The 12,771-nt window shown below is 33.0% G+C and overlaps 3 protein-coding genes and 1 long non-coding RNA gene across 4 annotated transcripts; all 4 read left to right on the forward strand.

Annotated features, from left to right (window-relative positions):
* The first annotated feature begins 1,276 nt into the window (after positions 1–1,276).
* LOC9330718 (defensin-like protein 199) lies at positions 1,277–1,930 on the forward strand. Its single transcript, XM_002891933.2, has 2 exons — positions 1,277–1,583; positions 1,685–1,930. The coding sequence occupies exons 1-2, from the start codon at positions 1,496–1,498 to the stop codon at positions 1,849–1,851; spliced, it is 255 nt and encodes an 84-aa protein (XP_002891979.1). The 5' UTR covers positions 1,277–1,495; the 3' UTR covers positions 1,852–1,930.
* A 1,042-nt stretch (positions 1,931–2,972) lies between these two features.
* LOC110225069 lies at positions 2,973–4,067 on the forward strand. The gene is made up of 2 exons (XR_002329479.1): positions 2,973–3,268; positions 3,515–4,067. It is a non-coding gene; the product is annotated as an uncharacterized LOC110225069 (long non-coding RNA).
* A 671-nt stretch (positions 4,068–4,738) lies between these two features.
* On the forward strand, positions 4,739–5,154 carry LOC9328042 (defensin-like protein 199). The gene is made up of 2 exons (XM_002891934.2): positions 4,739–4,826; positions 4,928–5,154. Exons 1-2 carry the CDS (start codon positions 4,739–4,741, stop codon positions 5,092–5,094), a joined length of 255 nt encoding a protein of 84 aa, XP_002891980.1. The 3' UTR covers positions 5,095–5,154.
* A 5,240-nt stretch (positions 5,155–10,394) lies between these two features.
* LOC9328043 (defensin-like protein 199) lies at positions 10,395–10,849 on the forward strand. Its single transcript, XM_002891935.2, has 2 exons — positions 10,395–10,505; positions 10,608–10,849. Exons 1-2 carry the CDS (start codon positions 10,418–10,420, stop codon positions 10,772–10,774), a joined length of 255 nt encoding a protein of 84 aa, XP_002891981.1. The 5' UTR covers positions 10,395–10,417; the 3' UTR covers positions 10,775–10,849.
* The last annotated feature ends 1,922 nt before the right edge of the window (positions 10,850–12,771 follow it).

Raw genomic sequence — 12,771 nt, forward strand, 5'->3', positions numbered from 1 at the left:
GAAAGGAAAAATACAAACCACTATGTGTCAGTGTTATATAACCACATCACCGGTCAATTATTATCTTTCCCGATAATGAAAACCTTGCCATATAAGCTGAGGAGCTATTTGGAATATGATCAGATTGAGAAACTATTCGAGGTATTATTATATCTGAGTATTTTTTTCCTATAGAAGAGGTTATGATTACGAAACTTCGAAAAGAAAACCATTATGAAGGAATGGTAGAACCTGGTGATATGCTCAAATTAGCCTTAAGCAACTTTCTCAAATAAAATGATCATTGTAGTAATAAAGTTTCGAATTCCACAAAGTCCTCATGATCACACAATAGACTATTGGTTTTGAAATCAAGCTAAGCAGAAAATATTGAAAACTATAAAATAGCAGAGAAATTTAAAAACGGTTGTAAATTTAATTGGGGAAAGAATTAGGCTCAAGAAAATTCTCTGGAAATTCAGAATTAAAGATTAGATAAATTGCTAGGACTTAATTAAGAAGTAGTTCTAGAACTCAAATCACAAGGGTTAAAATCAATCGACTCTCGCTACATAGATTATCTATGTCTACACCTTAGAATTTCAAATCTCTTTGTAAATTCCTAAATCTAGACAGGCATTAAAAATCAAGTTTGATTAGTTCACAAAAATCCCTAAACCAAATCTCTTTGCGAATATTAATTTTTGCTCATCTAAGATAGTTCAGGAAATAAATTACACTCTCATGTCAATTAATCTTAAGATCAGATTCTAGAATAAGCAGTAAGAACAATCTAGATGAAAACTCTATTGATTTAGCCTAACAATTCAATCAATCTAACAATTCATCAGATCCCTTGAAAATCCATAATCCTAATAAGCAAACTACTTAGACATGGAAATTGAAAAGATCAGATAAATCTTTTTCTTCCTTTTTAATATAAGACACAAAACTTACTTATGCATAGATTTTTTTCTTCCGATAGGATCATGAATAATTTTAATATATATATATATATATATATATATATATATATATATATATATATATATATATTAACAAATTTAGACTTAAGACATAACAACATATAATGTTATACTTAACATATGTTCCGATCATGTTATTGATTAATTTTGAGAAACCAAACTTTATAATTAAAGATATTAAGATCTATAGCTATCTACAACAACCTCAAACCGAATCATTTATTGTATATCACTTGTAATATTTTGATTTATTTTTCTTCCATCCAGTTTAGTAATAACCATTGACATTTGAATATATACTTTGAAAATATTTTATATACTTTGAATATAGTTTGGTCATTGACTGACTAATTCGGTATACATGATTTTCTTTTGACTATAAATCTATAAGGAAATAGATTAAAAGTTCATGTTCCTTTTTATTTTTTACCATAAAAATTACCTTTCCACATATATTTGTGTTATATATATAATCAGCATCAAAGTTGGAAAAATTCATTAAACCAATCTTAAGAAAAATTATCATAAAAATGGCTATCACCATGAGAACTTTAGTGGCATTTGTTTTCACTATCTTTTTCATCATATCTTTTGTTCACAGTCGTACAACAACACCAGGTATTGTTTTATTCTTATACCCACTTTTAATTTATGGGTTTGATTTGGTTGATATAATTAATGTACATATTGGTTTAATTGTTTTTATTAATTATAAACAGGTTATGGAATGTTGTTTGACGCCGTGGCTTGCGAGGGAGGATTTGAATATTGTCCTCCTGGTGGTGGAGACGCCAAGTGCACTGCCTTCTGTAAAACCTTGCCAAACAAATATGATTTTGGAGTATGTAGTAAGATATACGCATGTTGCTGTCATAAAAATGTTTAAAAATAAATATCTCCAAGATTAATTAATTTAATCAAATATATTGGTATTTCCTTCAATAAAAACATCAATAGTTTCAAGACGGAATATATACTTGTTTGCTATAGCCGAAATTCTCCAAATTCCAATACGAAATCTTATCTCCTATCAGGAGCTTCGTTTGTCTTATTGGTCAACGGATCTTAAAGGAAAGGAAAAAAACAAACAACTATAAGTGTCCGTGTTATTTAATCACAGCACCGGTCAATCATTACATTTCCCGATAGTGATGACCTTGATGTATGAGCTGATGAGAAACAATTTGAGGTATAATTATCTCTGAGTACTTTTCCATATAGAAGAGATTATGATTATGAAAACTTTGAAGAGAGAACCATCATGGAAGAATGGTAGAACCTGGAAATTTTGAAGATGAAATTGAATATTTAACAAATCAAAGAATTGGATCTATGAAAAATAACAAAACTCTTATTATTATTATTGGTACACATTTTAGTAGGAAGAAGGAGAATGAATGGATAAACGTGGTGAACAAGTTATATTGATTTAGCCTAACAATTCATCAATCTAACAATTCATCATAACCCTTGAATCAAACAACATGATTGAATAAAATTGCATAATGAAATTCAATAGCAAAGACTAAGATTTTAGAAATCTTCTCTCTACAAGTATGAATTCAGATCATTCCTCTCCAAAAGCTCTCTCCAATTCTCTACTATAAGGTTCAAGCTCAAGAATAAAGTAGAGAAAAAGATATGGAAAAGATGGGTCTAAAAATAGAGCAAAAGATAGCGACGACGACGATGGTGGTCAGGTGGTGGTGGCGATGGTGGTGATGATGGTGGTGATGATGTGCGGTGATGGATTAGAATTCAGTGTTGATAAGATGAGAGCAATGTTTACGACGGAAATTCGGGAGAAGTTGGAATAAAGATAATGGTTTTAAGAAATTAGATTGAGAGATAAACTTGTGGGAAAAACAAAGAGGTCCAAAGAAAGAGACATCCGTCGATGGAGATATGAGGACAAGGCGATAGAAAGAACATGGTGAATTTAAGTAAATAGCATGAAGCACGATAAATTACATGAATTTATCGTATAAAGAAAATAACATGATTTTTTGGAGTCAATAAAAAAAAAACACTATTACCGTTTCTTCTCTCAAGTCAAGCGACTCTTAGGCGATCAAGTTCAGATTCTCTGGTTTTGCTCCAGCCGACGCCGGCTCCGGCGTCGGCTGCACTCTTTCTTTTTCTACTTTAATTGTTAGGTTTTGTTATTAATGGTTTCCCTATCTCTCTCAAACGAGCATTCTCGTAATTGGTTTCTCTTCGTTTGGAAGAGTGTTTGTCCGGCGATTCTTTTGGATCAGTTTTGTCGGTGTATGTCCGTTTAGTGCAATCTCTAGCGGTGGGTGGTAAGTATCATCTTCATATCAAGTTCGAATCCCTTAACCGCCATGGATATCTTTTTATTTTAACACTTCTTCGGCTTTCTTTTATTGCCTTTTCCAATTATCAACAAGTACGAATCATGATCTCCAACGCCGATCGCAAGATATTATTTTTGCTGTCGACCACACATTGAAAATTTTACAAACCAACATGTTTGTTCATTTGGTAGATATGAATCATTTAATTGTTGTGTATCTTCGATTTGGGAGGGACTTTATTGCCGTACGACATAATCCCTTGCCGGCGTATTTCCAAGATTTCACTTCGTTGGTCTTGTTCTTCATCAGTTTTGGTTGGCTTCGGAAACATGTACTATGGCAACAACTATGGAAGTGATGGCATTTCAGAATGAAAGAGGAAACCATAGTCAATAAGCGGAAACGATATCAAAGGTTGATTTCAAAGAAAGTAAAGTCAAAGTCAATTCCCCATGTAAAGACTCGGATACGGAAATATTGGTATCCGATAGTCATATTTTCAGAACTTACAATGGAAGCAATAGGTTTCACCATGCAGTGTGCAATTTGGAGATCAAGCCAAGAGAAGGTATCCACGCACATAGTTCGCATCAGAGCGAGATCGAATATGAAGAAGGAAAATAATGGATCTAATAGTCCGTTAGCGAGTAAGGCTTATCTGAGAAAAGCATCGTCAAATTCTTTTTGTATTGTGTATCTTTCTTACTATATAACGCATAAATATGCTTATGTAATAATTTGCTTTTCGAAAGTTCTGTATACTGACTTTGTAAAGTTGATTTGATATCAATGAATTTAGAAGGAAAAAAAAAAAAAAAAAAAAAAAAAAAATACTATTACCATTTATTCAAAATATAATAAGTCATTTATAAAAATATATGGTTTAGATCAAATATGGAACATTGTGAAAACGGAAGAGTTGGTGAGAGTGATCGAGCAAGAGAAAATCAACATTCAGATTTCATAGATCAGATAAATCTTTTTCTTCCTTTTCAATATAAGACAAAAAAAATTTGCTTATGTATAGATTTTATTTTTCTGATAGGATCATGAATATTTAAAAAAATATATATATATTAACAAATTTAGACATAAGACATAACAACATATCATGTTATATTTAACATATGTTCAGATCATGTTATTGATTAATTCTGAGAAACCAAACTTTATACAATACGGTATTAAGATCTATAGCTATCTCCGACGACCTCAAACCGAATCATTTATTGTATATCATTTATAGTTTGGTCATTGACTGACTAATTCGGTATACATGATTTTCTTTTGACTATATAAATCTATAAGGAAATAGATTAAAAGTTCATGTTCCTTTTTATTTTTTACCATAAAAATTACCTTTCCACATATATTTGTGTTATATATATATATATATAATCAGCATCAAAGTTAGAAAAATTCATTAAACCAATCTTAAGAAAAATTCTCATAAAAATGGCTATCACCGTGAGAACTTTAGTGGCATTTGTTTTCACTATCTTTATCATCATATCTTTTGTTCACAGTCGTACAACAACATCAGGTATTGTTTTATTCTTATACCCACTTTTAATTTATGGGTTTGATTTGGTCGATATAATTAATGTGCATATTGGTTTAATAGTTTTTATTAATTATAAACAGGTTATGGAATGTTGTTTGACGCTGTGGCTTGCGAGGGAGGATTTGAATATTGTCCTCCTGGTGGTGGAGACGCCAAGTGCACTGCCTTCTGTAAAACCTTGCCAAACAAATATGATTTTGGAGTATGTAGTAAGATATACGCATGTTGCTGTCATAAAAATGTTTAAAAATAAATATCTCGAAGATTAATTAATTTAATCAAATGTATTGGTATTTCCTTCAATAAAAACATCAATAGTTTCAAAACGGAATATATACTTGTTTGCTATAGGCGAAATTCTCCAAATTCCAATACGAAATCTTATCTCCTATCAGGAGCTTCGTTTGTCTTTTTGGTCAACGTATCTTAAAAGAAAGGAAAAAAACAAACAATTATATGTGTTAGTGTTATTTAATCACAGCACCGGTCAATTATTACATTTTCCGATAATGATGACCTTGACGTATGAGCTTATGAGAAACAATTTAAGGTATAATTATTTCTGAGTACTTTTCCATATAGAAGAGATTATGATTATGAAAACTTTGAAGAGAGAACCATCATGGAAGAATGGTAGAACCTGGAATTTTGAAGATGAAATTGAATATTTAACAAAATCAAAGAATTGGATCTATGAAAAATAACAAAACTCTTATTATTATTATTAGTACACATTTTAGTAGGAAGAAGGAGAATGAATGGATAAACGTGGTGAACAAGTTAAATGGTATTGAGAATGTGTATGTACACTTTCGTGTTCTTTAACTATGAAGATGGTTATTTTGCGAAAGTCACTATTTGTGCCGAAATTAGCACCCACCATAATACCGGTCTAAACCAAGGAGGATTCAAATTAATTGAGAAATTCAATTATACTGGAAAAACCCGGTTTACCTGTTAATGGGCCTTTGGGCTAAAAGCCCGTGGATATCGGGAGCATTCCTTTAGTAATATGTCAAGATCCGAAGATAAGGAAGACTGGAAGATTCAAGTCCTAGATTTAAGGAAATTTAACTTTATCTCGAAAGAAATTCTCAAGTATAAATATAGTGGGTCCGCAACTTTACACCAAAAAAACTCCTAGTTTTTTCTCTGTTCTTAAGCAAAACCTAACTTTTTTCTCAAAAAATTTAAACGTAATCGAGTGCATGATTGAGAATTAAATAAATAAAAAGTCGTTCGAATTTGTTCCCCCCCCCGCCCCCCCCCCCCCCCTTTTTAAACTAATTGAATGTTTGAAATCTAGATTCAACAGTCACGTTTGAAAACAATAACTTGGAAGTCAAACGTGCTTGGAATATGTTACTGACTAGGATTATAATATTGCATAAATTAATACAGCAAATTGTATATGAAATCACAGCTTTAACAACGATCCAATTCGTTGTTTATTCGTTTGAATCAATTTAAGGATGAAACCAAGTCGTCATGAATCGATCCACGTAAGCTGATATTTGTTGGGGTCGGATTCCATCCCTTAGCACCGAGCCGGATTTGGACACCTCAGGGAACTTCTGAAGACACCTCGGGGAAGCGTACCAACCACTTCGGAGGAAGAAAGCCTTCACCTCGGTGCAAAGTACCATTCACCTCGGGTCAGTACACCGGTCGCCTCGGGGAACGTCCGTAGCCTGCTCGGGATCTGCCAGCAAGCTTGTGAACCCGAGCCGGCTCTCTTCGAATGCCCGAGCCGATTCACTCTGGGTACCCGAGCCGGTTCATGCCAGGACGCCCGAGCTGGCTACCTCCATACGCCCGAGCCGATTTCCCTCGGGAGCCCGGGCCGCGCTTCTCCGAGCCGATTACACAAGCTATCCGAGGCTAAGTCTTCATCATCACCCGAGGCAAAGACTTAGTAAATATTCGTCTTCAAAGTACCATTTCCAGGTAAGGTGTCATTTCCGAAAAAGAAGGATCATTTCCGATAAACCCGGAAATGATAAGGAAGAATCTCGAAGGATCAACTCTAATCAAGAAATCTCCAAAGAAACTCCGAAGAATAAGGAAACTATCCTAAATCCGCGATATTCTAAGCCGACTTCGAGATAAATGGAAATCTTCCGAGAATATCGCTGGAGAGGCGGTTTGTTACCCCTATATAAAGAGACTCAAGGCTCAAGCACCGAGGGAGGCAATATCGCTCTAGAATTTACACTACGCAAAGCTCTCACAGCACAAACACCTTTTTCTTTTACGATCAAACTCTTGTACGATCAAAGTCATCTTTTTCTTAATAATATCAAGAACACCATCTTTGGTATCAATTGATTCTGTCGTTCTTTGAGAATTCTCGCAAATCGTATCCCTAAATTAAAACCCTAGACAAATCTCGATTGTGTTAGTTTCGACTTCCACAATATTCGTACTTAATTTGCCTTTGCATCAACAGTAAAATTTTCAACCAAATAACGACACTAGGAGTTAAGTAATTAAAATGACGGTGAGCAATGCTAATTTAAGTCAAACTAGCGACGAATTTGGGATTGTAACCATGGTTTTGGGATTTGAATATATTGTTTCTAATTCGTTGTAATTTATTCTACGTAAATTTGTTATAAACTTTTTAAAAATTAAATGATGTAATAAAATCAATTTTATTTTCTAATTTTTATAAATTAAAATAATACATTTAACATACAAAATAAACTTCTTATAATATATTTAATTTCAAAATAACTACTAAAATTAATAAAAATAATTTTTGTACAAAATGAATTTTAATCCCAGATCGAACTTTGCATAATTTCGAACTCACTTACCATCTAATAAGATTCTATATCCGAAAATTTACACAACAAAATAGAATATAAAATTAATAAGCCATTCATAGACAAGAGCCAGCCTTGGAAATGTCAAATCTTAATGGATGTTTTTTGTTCATAAGATTTTGATGAGCTTCAACCATGTAACCAGTGAGGACGCAAGCATACATAACAGAAGATACCTGATTTTGTGTCTTGAATAGTTATTTTTACGTAGTTGATAAAAAAAAACAAATATGAAATGAAACTAAAAAAAAACAATACCAACAGGTCCATATGATCATGTTGCAACAATCAGTCGAATGGCTGTGTTAGTACATATATATAGTTGTGGTGTAACGCCCTGACCGCTACTTGTTTTAATGGGCTCCACGTCCTCTCTCGGCCTATGGGCCCATCTGTGTTCGACGGTCGGTCCGCTACGTCCGTGAGGTTTTAAAGACTTATTTACCGATCCTACAAATTAACACATGATCTTTCCCTGTGTTTTTTTCTTACTCACACAGTTCTGACAATCACTTCCCAGAAGGTCACCCATCCTGAAATTTCTCCAGCACAAGCACCCACTGTTGAGTTCTCTCAGAACAATTAACTGAAAAGATAAGTGCACTTTGGTGACATAGGTGGCTAAATCAATTCTTTTAAACCTCTCCGCATGCACCACCATATTCCTGAAACTGGGATATTACAATTCACCGCCACTAACAGATCACAACGTCCTTGTTGCGCACCAAGACCGTCACCCCCGACGGTGTGAGCTCTCTAGACTCCACACTCGTCTGGGTTCGTCTCTAATGCCACTTGTAACGCCCCGACCACCACCTTTCTTAATCGGCCCCACGTCCTCTCTCGGCCCATGGGCCCACCTATGTCCGACGGTCGGTCCGCTACGTCCAGGAGGATTTAAAGACTTGTTTACGGATCCTACAAATCACCACATGATCTTTCCCTGTGTTTTTTCCTCACTCACACAGTTTCGACAATCATTTCCTGGAAGGTCACCCATCCTGAAATTGCTCCAGCACCCTTAACTGTGGAGTTAATTGTGCAATGGAACAAAGGTTTGGGTCAAGTTGACAAAAGAGTACAAGTACCCAAAAGTCAAAAGGAAGAACTCAAAGTGGTATAAAAGGAAGAGGTGGTAACAAGAAAAAGTTTACATACATTAGATCTAAAAGTGAGAGAAGTACACATGTTGTGTGTGGTGTTGTCCTACTAGACAAATAGATAAATTTGTTAGTGGCTTTTGTAGAAGAACAACACTCGTCAAAAAAGACAATGAGAGGTGGTTTCTTTGATTTATCTAAAGAAGAGTTTGCTAGATGCCATTGGAAAATGTGATATTTGCATTCTTATTCTAGTGTGATTCTAGACTTGGTCCTGGGATGTAGGTTATCCAAACCTCGTTAACAAATCTCTTGTGTCTTCTCTTCTTTATGCTCTCATCTCTAGTTAAGCATCTCATGTACATATCTATTATTTAAGCTTTGTAGATCTAGCACGCATCTCATAACTACAAATAGAATCAAAGAGCGAGGAAATAGAATATTTGGCGAGGAAAAATCTTCGGCAGTGGAGACAGACAGATTTTTCGGGGAGAGGGAAATAGAGGAGATCTCATGAGAGTGGTTGATGGTAGCGGAGGAATCAAAGAAAGGACAGTTCTAGTTTGTGGCTTAAGTTAATGATTTAATATATCAAAATATTGTTTCCTTCATTTTTAGTATATCGCATACAAGAAAGTTTACTTAGGTATAGATTTCTTTTTTTCCAATAAAATTATGAATTTTTCTATGTTTTCAAAATATAATATCAAATTTAGACTTAAGACGTGGCAGCATATATTGTTATAATTAACATATGTTGCGATCATATTAATGACTAATTTTGAAAAACCAATTTTATATAATAAGATCTCTATCTCAGACAATCCCAAACCGAACACCATGTACCATTTTAATATTTCTAGTTGTTTTTCTTCCATCCAGTTTAGTAATAACCATTGACATTTATCTATACTAAAAATATTTAATGTACTTGACCAAAAAAAAAGATTTTGGTCATTGACCGACTAATTAGGTAAGAAACTCATTATACATATTTTTCTTTTGACTATAAATCTATAAAGAAATAAATTTAGGGGGTGTTATTGGTTTGTGATTGAAATAGTGTTTTGATGACTTTATAGAATCATAGAAAATAAATAAAAAAAATAATATAAACGATTTAGAGTTTTTTATAATCTTGTTAATTAGTTTTACATAATCTTGTAAAGTTTTCAAAACAATCTCTATATTTTGATAATATTTTGCATGATTTTATATTGTGAAGAAAAGTGTATACAATTATAAAGCAATAACATAATAATTTAATTCATGAACAATGAGAGATTATTTTAGTTTAATTGAATGAAACAAAGCTATTATTGACTTTATAAAATTATGAATCCAATGATCCCAGATTTATGAAGATTTTAGAAGACTTTTTTACAAATCAAAAACTAATAATACCAAACTTTAACAGAGTTTAATAAAATCTTGATTGAATAACAACATATTCTACGTAACCTATAAAGTCATTAAAACACTACTTAAATCACAAACCAATATAACACCCCTTAAGAGTTCATGTTTCTTTTTCTTTTTAGCATAAAATTTATCTTTTTACATATGTTTGTGTTATATATAAAACCAGTCATCTAAGCTAGAAAAATTCATTAAAACAATCTTAAGAAAAAATATAATAAAAATGGCTATCACCAAAAAAACTTTAGTCGCATTAGTTTTCACTATCTTCTTCATCATATCTTTTGGTCACGGTCGTACGACAACACCAAGTATTATTTTATTCTTAGACATCAGTTTTTAATTATGGGTTTAAATTTGTCCATCTAATTAATGTGAATATTTGTTGAATGATTTTTATTTATTATAAATAGGTTATGGAATGTTGTTTGACTCAGTGACTTGCGAGGGAGGATTTGAACAGTGTCCTCCTGGTGGTGGGGACGTCAAGTGTGATGCCTATTGTAAAACTTTGAAAAACAAATATGATTTTGGAGTATGTAGTAAGATATACGGATGTTGCTGTCATAAAAATGTTTAAAAATAAATGTCTCTAAGATGAATTAATCTAATCAAATGTATTGGTATTTCTTTCAATAATAACTTTGAGTTTCAAGAGTGGATATATAATCGTTTGCTATAGCCCATATTCCCCAAATTCCAATATGAAATCGGATATCCTATCAAGAGCTTCGTTTGTCTTATTGGTCAAGAGATCTTAAAGAAAAAAGAAAAATACAATCCACTATATGTGTTAGTGCTATTTAGCCATATCACTGGTCTGTTATTACCTTTCCCAATAATGAAGATCTTGGTCATATGAGCTGAGGAAATATTTGGAATATGATCTGGTTGAGAAACTATTCGAGGTATTATTATCTCTGAGTACTTTTCACTATAGAAGCGGTTATTCATCAGGGAGAAATGATAGAACCTCGAAATTTTAAAGATGAATTTGAATATATATTTAACAAAATAAAAAAATTGGATCTATGACTAATTAACAAAAATCGTATTATTATCTATACATATTTTTGTAGGAAAAAGGAGAATGAATGGGTAGACGTAATGTGCAAGTTAAACATTGTTGAGGATATACTAATACTAGTCAGCTTTGATGAGCATGAATGTGTACACTGCATGCTGTCTTGTTCAATTGTGAAGTTATCTTGCGTAAGTCATTTGTGCTGACACAGTAACTTGGATGTCAAACGCGGTTTGAAGAATATGTTTTGACTAGTGTTGGTTTCGAATCCTGGACCCCATGTTCAGATCCACCCGAAGATTGCCAGGTAAGTAGAAGGTCAACATGGTCAACGGACAAACACTCCCAAACCGAAGTCCATGGCACGAACCTTACGAGATGAAGAGTTCGTAAAAGGAGACTGGAGTTTGGGAGTATGCTATGGGCCGAGCTTCAGAAGACCCATCAAGAGTTCAAAAGAATTCAAATAAATGCATTATGATAATGACTAGAGAATCAAAACGGACACATTTAAGAGCACTTACTGCATTGAATGACTAATCAATATAAATTATTGTGTATAAATATGAGACTCCCAAGACATAAGAAGGTACATCGATTTATAGCTACAAAGTCAATTCTACACTACTTCATCTATACACATTTGCTTATATTTTCACATTATTTTCCATAAATTTTGTGTCTTGTATTTTCATCTTGAGAGCTTTAACCCACAAATAAATAAATACTTGAGTGTGTGAATCCGACATCCACAACTAGGACTATAATGTTGCAGAAATTAGTACAACAACTGGCTAGACAAGCCATCAATAAAGAAGAGACTTCGAAAATCAAATCTTAATGGATGTTTTATATTCGTGAGATTTTGATAAGCTTCAATAATGTAACAAGAGAAGTCGAACCGGATAAGCATACAGAACCGGAGATACTTGAATTTGTGTCTTTGAGTAATTTTACAAAGAATCTGAGCTGAAACAAAAACAATACCAAAACATCAATATTGTTATGAACAAAGAGGTTTGGAAAGTGTTTCTTTCTGTTATTAATATATTCCAAAAGATACAACATATATATATATATATATAGGGATAGAACATTAGGGTTTAACTAAGAGATCAAGGCTACTAGAATCTACTAATGGGCCTATAATGGACATCAACATAATACTAATATTATTTATAACACTCCTCATTGGATGACCATTATAAAAAATATAATTTCTAATGCACATGTAAGAAGCTGCCTCATTCAAAACCTTACCAGAACAACTCTATGGGAAAAACTATGCTTAAAGGGAAAAGAGTGCAACGCGCTTTTACTCTCCCTTATGAGTACATCACTTGAAATCTTTGAGATGACGTGAACCAATATGATGAAGTAACTTCTCGAAGGTAGTTGTTGGAAATGCCTTGGTAAATATATAGGTTTGCAAATCTTCACTTGAACAAATATGTAGGACACTTATATCATCATTTTTCTGCATCTCATTGGTCTCTCAAGTAACTCATCTTGATCATTATCTTTGTTTCTCACAATCTCATCAATGTATGTTA

This window comes from Arabidopsis lyrata (assembly GCF_000004255.2).
Source record: "Arabidopsis lyrata subsp. lyrata unplaced genomic scaffold ARALYscaffold_1, whole genome shotgun sequence".
NCBI lineage: Eukaryota > Viridiplantae > Streptophyta > Magnoliopsida > Brassicales > Brassicaceae > Arabidopsis > Arabidopsis lyrata.